Source organism: Pangasianodon hypophthalmus, chromosome 20 (genome assembly GCF_027358585.1).
Source record: "Pangasianodon hypophthalmus isolate fPanHyp1 chromosome 20, fPanHyp1.pri, whole genome shotgun sequence".
Taxonomy (NCBI): domain Eukaryota; kingdom Metazoa; phylum Chordata; class Actinopteri; order Siluriformes; family Pangasiidae; genus Pangasianodon; species Pangasianodon hypophthalmus.
Window position 1 is genome coordinate 5,724,839 of NC_069729.1, and position 15,283 is coordinate 5,740,121.

The following is a 15,283-nucleotide window of genomic DNA, read 5'->3' on the forward strand; positions in this document are numbered from 1 at the left end:
ACAGTGTTCCCAAGGATTTGACATTTCTCCCCGCCAGAGAACAAATAAATGTCTATTTTGAGAATGTGGCCACCAGTCTGGTCTGTAGCAAATCAATAAATCGTCACAGCAGACAGAAAATGAGATATGAGTGATATCAGTGCGGCAAGATCGGGATACACACACCACTGTATGCAGATCCAGTCCAAAACGTTCAAATACTCTGCTGCATGTTGACGAAAACAAGCCCATGAGGAAGATATTAAAACTAATACACTCCTCCATGTAAATCTTTCTCTCTCCCTCTCTAATGAGGCATGTGACTGGCAGATGGATTACTAGGCGACTTTGTAATCCTTTAATTTCTCCATTTAGGATAATCAATTGCTGCCCAATCTTCATTTTGCTAGCATCAATCTGTGTAGAGCACAGCAAACTCTAGAGCTAATCCTGGCCTTCTGGCCTATATAAGAAATTAAGTTGTATATGTAATTAATCAACACCTTCTGACCAATCAGAATCGAGAATTCAAAAGCGCTGTGGTATAAAGAGAGGTAACACATACATAGAAAGGGAAATCAAGGTTACATGTTATAAATACAACAACCAACTCTTTTTCATCCTCCCATCCAACCACTCCCAGCATTTGGAAAACATGGGGACCTACTGCATCGTCCCTGATGGCTGTTTATGATGGATCTGCTGCTTAAGTAGAGCGAAGGTTTTGGAGGAAGGTGTAATTAAAACTAGGCCTCAGGACTTGAGATGGGTGCAAGACTGCCAGGTTAGACTCCTGAACACAACATCAGCATGCAAGAAGAAACAGAAATAAGTAAAACTGACTTCTGGCCTCACAGCTAGCTCGAGCCTGAGCTTGGGTTACTGTCTGTTTGAAGGTTCTCATGTTATCCCCATTTTCTTGTGGGATCCACCAGGTTCTCTGGTTTCGTCCCAACTCCTAAAACCAAGCTGGTGTGTGGATTGGCGACTCTAATTCACCCCTAAATGTGAATGAGTGTGTGAATGTGTGTCAGCTGTGACAAACTAGCGGTCTGTTCATAGCGTATTCCTGCCTCGTAGCCAGTGTTCCTGGGATAGGAGCCGGACCAGGGTTAAACACTTACTTAGAGATGAATAAACTACTTTTTACATCTGACACAAAGTAAATGCATCCCTTGTTTATCTAATGCATCTCGGCTACAGATGCAAAGCGACAATAATGTATGCCGGTGATCAGTGTACCTCTACGCTGAGGAAGACAGAGCACCACAGATATTAATCCCTCATAAAAGATTCACAGCGCTAATTTTTCTCCGAGATAAAATTTGTCCCCTTTTCAAATTTGTTCTTCCTGAGACATAATGGAACAGCCTATCCCTGGCGAGAAGAACAAACAGTACCAAAGCTTCTACTCAGGAAATGTTCACTTTTAATACAGCACATGATTTCTGATAGCCAATGCAGAGACCTCAGATATCTCCAAAACAAAGTCATGAATTCAGCCTATGGATTGATAAAACACACCTGTATACGAAGGTCAAGATGGAAGAAGAGCAAATGTCAAAACGCACTATTCTCACATTATCAGGATGAGGAAGACCAATTTTTTATTAGGCTTTCTCATGGTGTGACAGCTTTATTTCCAGGTATTCTTCGGAATATACTGCCATCTTAAAATTATCAGGGGAATCGCCAAGTTGGTTTGGAAGAGTTACGTGTGCTCATTAAGTGATTTCTGACAGGAGCTACACAGGAGTTATAAAACATCCATATAGTATGTGCTAGTATACACCTAAACCATCAGAAAGCTCAGAGAAAATCAGTTGCAAGGAACCACATCGTAGCATTCTCATTTATATTCTGATCCACACTGACGTGTGCACAATTTTATCACATTATCTCCTCATGCGATAAAATTCACTAGTAGTTCTACTATCAAGAAGCCAAATAGTGGACAAATACCCAGCAAATGTTTTTTTCTTCTTTCTTCTCTGGATGATGCTTTTTTTTGGAAAAGCACAATGCATCTACATAGATGCCGACACTGCTAACAAGAAATCAGAGAAATTTCTCTGAAAAAAAAAAACAAAACAAAAAAAAAAACAGAATTTTACCACAAAAACCTTAGTTTATGTATTTTTTCCAGACATGCACCAAGCAACTATAAGAAACAATGGAGGCAAAAGTTAAGTCTACTTAATAATACTTAACAATACGAGACCTATAGCCAATTCTAGCACAGGAGATTGGACAAAAATTAGGTATATGAGACTGAATTATTTGGAATATGTGTGGGGAAAAGTAACGCACATCACATAGATTTGCGATAGTAGGTTGGTGTTGCTTCAACAGTCAGAAATAACTGCAGAGAGAAGTGCTAAATTAGCTAAAATTATTGTGCTTTAATACCAGTTATCCCTGGACCCCTGCTCCGAGAAAGGTTTCCTTACTATTTTCTACTAGTCTAGAATAATAATCAAGAGATTATCACTATGAAATAACACATACTCTGTAGGCTATGGTAGTCCACCATTTTAACTTCTGAGCTTCATGTGACCCAATGGTTTGGCTTTTTTGTATTTATTATTAGTTTAACAGAACCAACAGATTTCACAAAAATCGCTGTCCTGTTCATTATTTTAAGCTTTGGCAAATTTTAACATCTCTATGGTCCAAAAAATGTGGGGACTGTAGCATGTGGCTGAAAAGTGACATACCTATATTAGGTTGTTCATACACAAGGTCAAAATATTCAACAAATAACTGCTAATATAGAACCTACAGTTTTATTTCTGTTTCCTGCCGTATTCTGACCTTGAAAGGCTCTAGGAGCAACCTTAAAATTCTGGTAAGCAAGGATAACAGCAATCAAGATTTTCACACTTTTCACAGCAAATGGGATAAATATTTAATAGCATATGGAACCACACATGAGGATATATCTCCAGTCTAGATCGTTCACTGAAAACTCTCTACTCAGGGTGCACTATGTCAATTCTTTGCTAACCAGCTTGTTAGCATTTGCACATCTTTTAGAGGTCATACCCCACAAAAAAAGAGACCCTAAAACAACAATTTGCTTGGTAACACAAAGACACAAATGCCGCCTTCTCCTCCTAAAGTCACTTGAGGTGAAAAAAACCCTTAACCCTGTTGTGTTGGTGCATGCTGGGAAAATAGAGCTGCCAGGAGTGTCATTCTAATGAGCAATGCCCAACAAGAGGCCCAGTCCATGCAAGGCTCGGCTATACACAGAAATGTGCTGGATAATGAGGCTGTTCTCTGGCACTGGGTGCAGTAGGATGGGGTTGAAACACAGAAAGGAGAGAAGAAGAAAAAGCAAGGGGACAGAAGGTCCTTCTCATCGTTGTTTCTTCTCACAAGTGGGATCTTGTTTCTACTGTTGTAGAGAGGGAAGAAAGTGATGCTCTCTGGTAGAACCCATGTGACTTTACTTTTAAGTAAGTGGTAAGTCGGGCTGAGGAAGAACACATCAAATAAGAATTTCAAATTTAAGAACGTCTATAAAGTCTAGCCAGCAATTCTGAGCTGCAGTACCTTCGTTCAAAATAGTAAAAGAAGGAACCCTATATAACCACGAGCCAATATGTCTGTAAATGGTTTCTCATTGTATTAATGCCTAAAGTTACTGACTTGCAGAGACTGTTTTGTCTCATAAGTGGGATCTTATTTCTGTTCTTGTAGTTAGAAAGAATGTGATGCTCTTTGGTGGTGCCAAAGTGGTTTTACTTTAAACTAAGCAGCAGGTCTGGCTCAGGAAGAACAAAGAGAATAAGTCATCTAAGAAAGTCAAGGAAGTCTAACCAGTAATCTTGTGGTGTAGCATTTTCAACCTAGGGATACACTGACACCATTTTTTTTCTGACTGAATATGAGCACTAGGGTATGTTTTTTTTTTTTTTTTGGGTACTTGGTGATATGATACCAAAATAAGTAAAATATAGGCCTGTGCAATATTGATTTTTTCCCTGCCTGTGATTTCCCATAACAAAAAGAAAATGACACAAAAAATAAAACCTAAAGCCATGGAGTGACGCTGCTGAGCATTATTAGGTTTACATGTGAAAAAAAAAACTCAGACATCACCTGCTGTGGAATGGGGAATAGCTCATGAATTACAAAAACTCAGCTGGATTTTTTTTGGTAATTCCAAAAAATTCATCTTAATATCTTACTTGCCTGTTACCAATTTTGCATGGCACTTCATTCAGATTGAGTGGCTGACTCTTCTGATCGAGTTTCAATCCAAAACAATTCAGATTGGAGCAAGACAATTTTTCTTTGGCACGAGGCCTGACATTTTCTTCATGCAATTATTGTCAAAACCACAGTAAATGCTTGAAAATGTATTTCAACATTGTAGTTAATAATAAATACAAATTTAACAAGAAAATAATTAAACAGTAAAATCTCACACATTTTTGCCATTTAGAAGAGTAAATTCAAGAGTTTAATGGCAAACTTGCACAATATAATATAATATTATATTATAAGATATATATATATATATATATATATATATATATATATATATATATATATATATATATATATATATATAATCTTAGTAAACATCACTGGACAGCAGGCCAGTGTAAGATTGTGTAGGAAAAATTACAACATTATATCACATTAGCCTATAACATACTCACTCAGAGACACCATAGAACATTTCATTTAATTCTGTTTATTTTTCCCTGGTTTAAACGTTCAGATTAATGCACTATATAGTTGCTAGGAAACATCCACTTAAGCTAATGTTAAAGAATTTGATTTTGCTAGCTACCTTAAATCGAGTAAGGCTGGTTTCTGCAGAACTGTAAGTAAAGTACGGATTATTGTTTTCATTGCTTCAGAATCCTTGTTATCAAGGACAGATAGAGGTTGATTTTCAAGAATAACATACCGGGCAAATGCTCACTCACCTACCGTTGTCTGTAGACATTTTTTCACCTAGCTACTGTTGGTTACTGCCGTGTTCTGCAAGCAATGAAGTCCTTTTATGTTTGGAATGTTTTATCGAGTTATTGGTATTGTTGCATCCCTACTTCAAATCCAACAAGGAAACCCAAGCAACCTACATATGCACCATCAATTGAGGTTGTAAATGGTCTTCACCTTGAATTAACGACTACAGATATTGAACTTCATTCCCAAGTGCCACTGCAGCAGTTATCAAGAGGTTAAGGTGTGAAATGCATCACTGATGTTCTCCTGAATGTGTTCTGACAGTAGCCTTTAAGAGCTCCTCTCCAGGAGGAGGAAGCGCCGTTCAAAATCAATTTGTCCTAAAGTGACTATCAGTGTATCTCTTCCTCCGTCTCTCTCTTGCTCTCTTTTAAACTCCAAGGGGTATGATCCAGCTCTCCATACAAGGTGAAGCTTTACGCACCAGTGTGCAGTCACGGGAATATCATATTTTTTTCATGGCTTATCACTCCTCAGCATGGCTCCGCAATCAGAAGATACCCACGCGTCAATGCTCAGCATGTATCTGGTTAAAGATCCAATACATTACACGTAGGACTGTCATCATGAAGATAGCAGGTGTGCTATCAGCAAGCTGAATGTTTCTGAGTGGATTAAAGAAGCAAAACCAACCTAATTCATCTACGGTTGGTGTTACCAAGTACTGATGATGATTAAGTAATACTGCTTGCTTCACTGAGTTAATAATGCTCATATTCATGATGGTTAATTAACTTATGGTGGTTAATTTATTGAGATTTTCTTCTTTGTTTAAATTTTCTAACAAAATAAGGCGCATTTCTGGAACAATACGCACCAGCAGCGAGACTGGGAAAATAAAGGGTAGGCTACAGTCTTGCTGAAAAGAAGGAAAATGAATAGAGAGATAATATTATTGAGAATTTTAACAGGCTATTGCAAAATAGCTTGGGGATGTTTGTGCTGCGTCAACTTGAAGTTCGTAAGTGTGGCGACCTGGGAAAACACTTCACATGATGAAACTGTCATTTTCTACTGTATACAGTTCTGAAAACTGCATACTTTCACTACAGCACGTAGCTATCCAACTATTTGATCAAAGCGTGGCATTAACTGTGTGAGGAAATCACATTTAGTTTGTAAGGATTTAGGTGTCTTTAGGCAGACTGACTGTTTTTACCACCATTTGTTAAATTGGCTCCTTATACAACATGATCTTTGCAGGACCCTTAGCAGGTTTTTTTTAGGATGTGCAAAACTGTTGGGAGTTGAAAATTTCATATGATCTTATCTAAAAAAATTCAAAACAAAACAAAATCGCTCTAATCCTGTACCCCATGCAAGACGTACTTTACATCTGAATCAGGTGAATCCTTGTGAAAGCAACTGTTAACATCAGCACTTTGACATCCAGACCCAGAAACAAAACCCAAGAATACATTACACAAATGAAGGTCAACAGCTTGACAGGAACCCTGACGAGTCATTTCCAATTCTGTCCACATGGCTCAGCTTGGTCTCGCGTCCAATTCTTGTCTTTCACACATATGGTGGCTAATTAGCTCAACCACGCGTACACAAAACTAATTCACTTTTAAAGTATTTACAATTTCATCTTAACATTACATATAAAATACGTATAAATCACAGGAGATCATGAGTTCGTATGCACATACCCTACGGCCCCATACAAACCCTAAAAGAAAACATATTGAAAAAAGAAAGCAGGGAAAGAACAAGCTCACAGGTTTTCAGCCTGTTTCCTTGCTCACACACCACCTGGCCCATTACTCTCCCCTGTGACGCTTCTGGGTTATGCAGCATTATTATCATCACAAGCTCGGTGATGACCCCCTTCCCCTATTAGCACTGTTCTCCCAAAAATATCACAAGCTCCTACACATTAATCAAAAACCTGAGGTCTACAGCACTGCAGCCTTAAACGACTCTACAGGATTTATGAGCATCTTTCTGAAAGGACAGCACAGTGATATTTGACACCAAACCTCTGTTCAAAGCTTGAAAGCTTGACTAAAGAGAATATTTGAGATTGTAGCAACTAGCTCCAAACATTTATTAAGGCTGTGTCCAAATATCCAGATCCACTATAAAAAAATAATAATAATAATTGATTATTTGGCATTCAGAAAGGCTACAGCACATAAACCATTCTGCCTCTCATTTACTGTCTGGAATATATTCCATCAAACCTATTGAACCAGAATCAATGGCGGCACTGACAACATTCATGGATTTCAAGATTCAAGATTTGTCGTTGAAAGGAAAATATTTGAACATATGGCTCATCCATGAGGACTGCAAAGTAACGATATCATCCCTGCAGTGCACTGAAAGAAGATCCAGCTTTGAATTTGACCAGAGCTCAGTTCTGTTTTTTTTTTCTCAAATGACAGATGAGATTACAATCTGGATAAATGAACCTAGTACCAATGAAATTAGCTTGGACTGGATTACTTTAGCATGTGCCACTGCATATATGAGTGGCAAATTAAAGGAAAAACCAACAGAAGGCATTTTGCTTTCATGGTTCTGCTCTACTTGTCACCTTAAAGAGAAGCGACACTGCAAATCAGTCAGAAGGATTTTGTATTGATCACCTTTACCCTATCATGAAACTTTTCTATTCTGATGGGCGTGGTCTCTTCCAGGATGACCGACCCTACCTCCAATCACAGGACACAAGGGCCACATTGAATGATCTGATGAGGACGAAAATGATGTACAACATATGCTATGGCTTTTGCAATCACCAAATCTCAACCCAACTGAGCACCTATGGAAGATTTTGGACTATGATTTGGAAGAACGGCATTCCAGAGACGTGGTGAATCTCTGCCAAGGTGCATTTAAGCTGTTATGTTAGCTCACGGTGGCTAAAAACCTTACTAAGATGGTTTATGTTGGGTTTTTTATCCTACTGAAATAACTATTCAGACACTCATTATGCACTCCATCCACATGAGGAAAAAATGAATGACGTGAGAATGAACGTGGTGAGAATGAAAATGATGTTAATCATACGTGATATGCACTATTTTGGTGTGCATGCTGTCAGTGGGACTAAAATGGTCAAGGGAGCAAAGAGACACAATACATTTCCAATAACGTCCAACCCAGCTCCATTAAAAGTGTTAAACTCCAGCGGACACAAATCAAGTACCTTGGGTTTACAGATTAAGCCACTAGAAGCATTGTCCACTTGAAGCAGCACTGCACACACAACATTTTTCACACACAGAGCATTCATTACTGTGTTATTATTCACTGGTATATTAAATGTACTGTAACATGCTAATGATATCTGGATTGACCAGCAAATAATTATAATCCTGCATTGCCACTGGGATCATATAAAGTTCACTAAACCAGTGAGATTTTCACTCTTACATGCAGATGAGCAGTTATAACTTTAAACAGTTATAACGTTAATGAAGTTTAAATGTTAACCAACACCAGACAGGCTGAAATATTCTGCCTTATTTATCAATCTTTTCAGTAAATCCGTGTGTAAATGTTTCTGAAGGGCAAACCAAACCAAATTCCCAGCAGATTTCAGATCCACACTAAATTGCCATGCTTTGTGACACCCTCAAAAAGAGCTGAAAGTGTCAGAATGATGACTAAATGGTGAAAGAGTGCCTCCTAAGCACGGCATGTGCTAAATCTTCCAGTAATGCAGCTCAGCCACTGCAGCGTGTCATCTACCACAGACACACACTAACTTTTCCTCCTTCTATAGAACACCATTAATTCCTTCCTCTTTTTATAGGGCACCACTTCTTTTTGCCCTATTCTAATAGTTAGTCTTATCTGACTTAACTCATGGACTTCGTTTTGGCCTGCTTTCTTTCAAGTCATTAATAGAAGACAACTACGTTTCACAAAATTACTGTGTGTGACAGTAATTATTATGTAAACTTGCTGGCGCTGATCAATCAAGGTTTACATTATCTTATTACATTACCTTCTTATATGGAAATTTTCACAAACTCTGGAATACTTGTAGGATACAAACTAGCTGGAATTTCATAAATAACACATTTCTTGTTTGAACGATTTTACGAATAAATTAATTCGTATCCAGTTTGATAAATGAGGCCCATTGAGCAGACATTCAGTAAAGCTGCCAATTACTAAAGCTTTTGCTGGGTGTTTAATATTTATGTTCATTAATTCTCTATTTAGTCTTAGTGAAAAGAAGGCAGAAGAATAGAGCGACTGTATTACACTCATAACACTGTGGATGAGGGCGAGAGGAGTGAAGGAGGGGAATTCACCAACAAATATACACAGCAGGAGATGAACGGAAGATTTAATTTTCCCGACTGTAGACAGCCGTGCTGCTCAACTGCTCATTTAATATGGATTATATTTTTATGGCGCCTCATTTGGTCTGATAATGTAATAAAAGAAGAATTATACTTGGGTTAATTGTAAACAGTACAAAAGCTAGACTTTATTGGTTGTTTTATATAAGCACAGACTAGTGTCCTCAATAATAGTACAAGAATTCCTGCATATCAGGCGAAATGATTTTGCATCTGCCTCAGAATGAATGTTCACGTTTTATATGCAATATATGGAATCATCAGCTGAGAGTTTTGTCAGCCCTGCCAGAAAAATGGCTCTGTTTATGAACAACATATGCACATTATGCAGTGTGCTCAGAGTGAATGATTTCACAATAGCTTTAAGTGGATGCCAGTGCAAGGCGAGAGAGAGAGAGAGAGAGAGAGAGAGGCGGAAAGAGGGAAAGGCAGAAAGAGAAAAGGCATCCATGTGTGAAAAAACAGACCTGTTGCAGAAAGCTCTGTGGGCAAAACCAAAGAACACCCACACGAGCACGCCTGACTCATTAAACGCACTGCAGGCTCTTACCTTTGACAATGCTCTGGCCCTGCAGCTGCTCCCGTGGGATAAAGACGGTGTAGAAGTTCTGGGAGAATCCGGGTCTGCATGGATCCACCGTCGGAACTCCAGCACTCCCCTGGGGAAAGATAAGAATAAAGGAAAAATCCACCCTGAACAGCGTGCATATATTTTTAATTAACGTGTGTTCTTTAGTGGCATCCAGGATTTACTTAGGAATGAAATGACTTATTTCATATACATGTTTCACCTTTGTTACTGGTTTCCTATATTACCCACAATGCTAGTGACAGTGGTGCCAGTGGAAACAGCCCTCCCTTCATCCCTACCTAAAGAGACCAATGCAGCAGCGCTTTAAGCTTTTAGTCTGTCCAGCTCTCTCACCCCATCATCTGTACACTCTGCTTAAACTGATCAGGTTCCAAAGCCTCATACTAGTACGACCTCAATGCCATTGTACTCGTTAACTTGAAGGTCACTAACTAGCCGAGACGAGTCTCTGGTGTAACTCGTATAGCTGCATTGCAGTCCAGCGTACATGGTCTCCACTACTTCTACTTGGATTTCTCGAATAATATGACACTGAACATCGAAAAATGGTGAGTAAGAAAAGAAGCTGTTGCTCTTTTGTTTTTAAGGAGCTAACAGCAAAACCTGGATTTTTTCCTTATGTTTGAAATTAGTTACATTTTTTTTCTCCAATTAAATGCCATTGTAACTGCGCTAGCAATGTCACCATGTGACATTCTCAAAGAAATAACAAAAAAATAACGCACAACATCCAACAAGTAACCAGCATCATACTCACTAAGCACATCAAAAAATATCCATCCATCTTCTTCCGCTTATCCGGGTCAAAAGATATTACAACATAAATATAGTTAATGTGATCTGGGGGGGGGGCTTTAATATGAAGGTGTCGCACTTCCTATCCATAGTCTATCACACTGTCATGTTACAGTGATCTGTAATTAACCAAGGCACAGCTCTATGCACCCAGATAATCATTATCGTATGTTTGAATGGTGCTGGCATTTTCTGACTCGGAATTTTCATATCGGAAAGATTACACATGATTAATCTTGTGAAAAGAATTGTTAAAAGTGACAGTTTTTTTAATCTCACTGACATTTAATTGAATTGTAAAATGATAGATTGGCACATGAAACGGGTAAAGGTCCAAGAATGGAATCCAATCCCTGACCCTTTAAATCACGTGCCTACAAATCTTACACCAAGATATAGCCATGTCAGCATTCCTATCCATGTCTGCTATAAAGCTGTGAGAACCTACAGGGATCCTTAAAGAGGCAGCCTTGCTGCAGTCTCTGCCAACACCGCACAACAATGCATGTGTAAGCAGAGCAACCAAAGGCCAGTGTGTTCAAAAAAGAATGCACTCGTGGCACGGAGCCATGATCGCGTACCGTGCTGGCTGTACAAATCCCTCTTCAGGAACATTGACAGATGTTCCTTTGTGTAGGACGATCAACAGTGAATAGCAAGGAGTCAAGTAAAGTAAATCATGATGTCATGCAGTTGTTGAATTCAAATCAGTATACTCTCAGAAATTAAGGTACCAGAATATACTGTACCTTGTCACTGGGATGGTACTATGAAGCATATGTTTCAGAATAAAGCTTAACTGAACCAATCATGTACCTTACACTACTTTTAAATGAATGAAGATACATACTAAAGAGTAATAAGGAAATGTAGAGTTACCTTTGTTTCTGAGGAATACACAGTCATCTATTTCAGGACAGGGTGTGTGGGTGTGTGTGCTTACACTTGTGTGTGAATAGACAACTGTCACTATGTCTTTTCATACAGGTTATTCCATACAGATCACCTTTTAAATGAAATCGTGAATAAACCATGGCTACCTTAAGGAACTGCTCAATCAACCTACTGATCAATCAATCTACAAATCTCTCAGTCGTTGTCACGTTCCTCTTAAGAAAACCACAGAATTAAGGAAATAAAAGAGCCGGTGCCCGTGATTGCCACCCACCATGCATCTGAACATACTTCCTGTGCTACACCTTTCCAAATGGCTTCATCTGCACGTAACTTAATATCAGCACCATTTAACTGCATTCAACATTACTTAAACATTGCTGAACAAGGAATCTCATGCTGTGCTTGCATTTTGTCAAATGAGGCTCTCTGTAATTCAAATCAAGCCCTATCACTACAATCCTACAACCCTGCAATTAGGAACGACTGGAGGGATGCATGCATCGTGCATCCATCACTCAGGCTAATCAGAAGCCTAAATGCAACAATTTTGTTTCTTTCATATTCTTGCACTGCACTAAGAGCTTACACAGCATGCAGCCAGCGCGCGCATCGCCGCATCCTCTGCACTGGGGATATGAAGGAGGAGAAAAAAGTGCAGAAGCATCGCATCCCTATACTGCAGCTCCATCTCTCTCTCTCTCTCTCTCTCTCTCTCTCTCTCACACACACACACACGCACACACGTTTTATGTTTGCTTTTATGATTCAGTAAACAAGCACATGTCACATTCTTACAAACTAGTTTACTCATTTACACAGATGCCACATTGGATGCACCTTCAAAAAGCCTCGTTTAAATAAACGCCAATAAATAAACAAAAATAGAAGTAAAGTAAGTCTGGGATTAAGTGCTGGAGCGCACCTGAACTTCAGTCATGTCTGATTGCATGCAGTCTTACCAGTGAGCTTTTCAGGACTAAAGCGCACGCCAGAGGAAGAACGAAGCCGACTTGCATTTTCGGCACCGACTCCAGCAGCTCGTCTCTAAGCGGCGGTAATTCCTCCGTTAAGAGCTGTGAAAGAGCTGGAAAGAGAACCGCGTCCTGGCTCGTCTTGCGCCCCGACTGCAGGTGGAGTAACGGAAAGGCGCTGTTCAACTCAGCATCACCGCGACACCCCTCCTACTAAACAGCGCACATGGACAAGAGGGATATGGAAAGCCAAAGAGGCCACAGAGGCTGTAGACCTGGGAGTGTGGCACAGGGCCATTTCTCAACATTTCTGAACAGCAGCTTAGTCAGGGACGCACTACCGACACCAATCACTTCATCCAAGATAATGAAGTATTTATTCTTGATTGGTGTCCAATCAAGCATTAATAGTTCATTATGTTGGATGAAGGAATCCCTCATTCATTATGTTGGACACCGAATGTATGTATGTTGTACTTACACTGCATATAAACCAGAGATCTTCAGTCTTTAATCCACAAAAGACCAGTGTAGCTGCAGGCTTTCACTCCAACCAAGCAGGAGTCACACCTGATTACAATTGTTTAATCAGTTCATCTTGGTCTCTAATCAACTATCAAGCGTGCCTCCTGTTTGGCTGCTATGAAAGCCTGCAGCCGCACCGGCCCTCCTGCGGATGAGATTGAAGACCATCCTGATTTGCACTATATGCCCAAAAGTTTGTGGTCACCTGAAAATCACACCCATATACTGACGTTCCTGAAACTGTTGCTAGAAAGAACACAGTTGTCTACAATACATATCTTGTATTTTGTAGCATTACAGTTTCCTTCACTGAAACAAAGGGGCCCAAACCTGTTCCAGCATGACAATGTCCCTGTGCACAAAGCGAAGTCCATGAATATATGGTTTGACAAGGTTGTAATAGAAGTGGCCTGCACTGAGCCCTGACCTCAACCCCACTGAACACCTTTCAGATAAATCAGAATGCCGACTACATGCCAGGCTTTCTCTGTGTCTGACCTCACTAATCCTCTTGTGGATGAATCAACAAATCCCCTCAGTCACGTTCCAAAATCTAGTGAAAGCATTCCCAGAAGAGTGGAGGTTATTATAACGGCAAAAGGGGGATGAAATCTGGAATAGGATGTTCAAAAAGCACATATGGATGTGATGATCAGGTGTTCACAAACTTCTGGCCATATAGCATACTTTAATCTCTGCTCAGGAAATACAGCCTGTATATGTATATATATATATATATATATATATATATATTCAAATATATATATATATATATATATATATATTATATATTAGTATATATATATAGATTGTTATAATCTGCTTATTGCACTTAGAGCACTAAAATACTTGCTGTTAACCCGTGTTAACCTTGCTAACATGACTTAGCTAGTTATGTGTAGTCAAGGTGAATTTGGCTTAAAAATGTACCACATCACATTCACTTGGTTTTAACGCTGATAATACACAAAAACAGTTCCTTATAGCACCAGAAAAATGGAGCGTTAGTTACATTACTTATGTTAGTTACATTACTTATGTTAGTTATGTAACTTAGTTAAGTAAACTAGGATGTGTGAAAAGAATAGAAACTTCAGGTAACTTAAGTAAATTGGGTAACTAACTTAAGTAATGTGACTAACGCTCCATCATGCTAAGTAGCCTCAAACATATAGTAAAGTGGATTTTTTTTTTGCATATCAATTTTAAAAATCATGGGGCCTCCTGGTGGTCATAGGGCCATAAGTGACCGCTTATAGCACAAAATGGCCCTGGTCCTGGTGACACTGCAGGGTCATCCATCTGGAGTGAAAGGTGGTGACAGTTATAGGGGCCCACTTTCCATAAGAGGCCACATAAAGAGCTCTTGCTATGACTGAATTGCTGTATGCATAATATGCCAAATCTTCAATCTTATCCACCTGTGCCAGTGTGGCTGGCAGGCTTTTATTCCAAACAAGCAGGAGCCACGGCTGATAACGACTGAAGGCAAAGATGATGGATTTAACAGGTGGAACACCCGAATACTTGCAGCGATCAATGATAAATTGTGCATGTAAACTTCTGCAGTGTCTATGTCTTACCTAAAACCAGCTTCTTTATGATATGTCTGATGGATATCATAAAACCTCATATATACCCACACTGTAGTCAGGGGGCACTACACAATAATCACACTTTTATAATAAGTGGCCACATTTAATCTTGTTCCCTGGGATTACTAAGTCATGGCCATGACTTAATTATCTCATCCCCATGTCTTAAGGATCTTGTTCTTATGCCAACTAACTTTGTTGTGGCCATGCATTATGATCTCATTCCTATTATTAAACATTATTTTTTATGAGGTAGGGATGTCACGGCAGGGCTCTGTACCCTGCTGAAAAAAAAAATCCAGCCTTGTCTGACAAGCAACCGGCTGCCAAAACTCAGGCCAAGTGAGTCAAACTGGCAGACCATCTTTGCCAGCTGGCAAGTGCTGGTAGATGGAAACATTCATTCATTCATCTTCAGTAAGTGCTTTATCCTGGTCTGGGTCACGGTAGATCACAAACACTGGGAGTGAGGTGGGAATGCATCCTGGATGGTATGCATACACACACACATTCACACTCAGGGGCAAATTAGAGCCACCAATCCACCTACCAGCATGCTTTCGGGAGATGGGATGAAAATCAGAGAACCCACACGGCCACATAAACAACATG

The 15,283-nt window shown here is 39.4% G+C and overlaps 1 protein-coding gene across 3 annotated transcripts in view; it reads right to left on the minus strand.

Moving 5' to 3' along the window:
* cdh4 (cadherin 4, type 1, R-cadherin (retinal)) overlaps nt 1-15,283 on the minus strand; it is a 397,112-nt gene that overhangs the window by 179,668 nt on the left and 202,161 nt on the right. For 2 of the 3 annotated variants that reach the window (XM_026935538.3, XM_053227230.1), the window contains exon 6: nt 9,847-9,955. In XM_026935538.3, the coding sequence (XP_026791339.3) occupies nt 9,847-9,955 (109 nt within the window). Of the gene's footprint in view, nt 1-9,846; nt 9,956-12,539; nt 13,059-15,283 lie in introns of those variants that run through there. The other variant, XM_026935539.3, reaches the window with a different exon arrangement.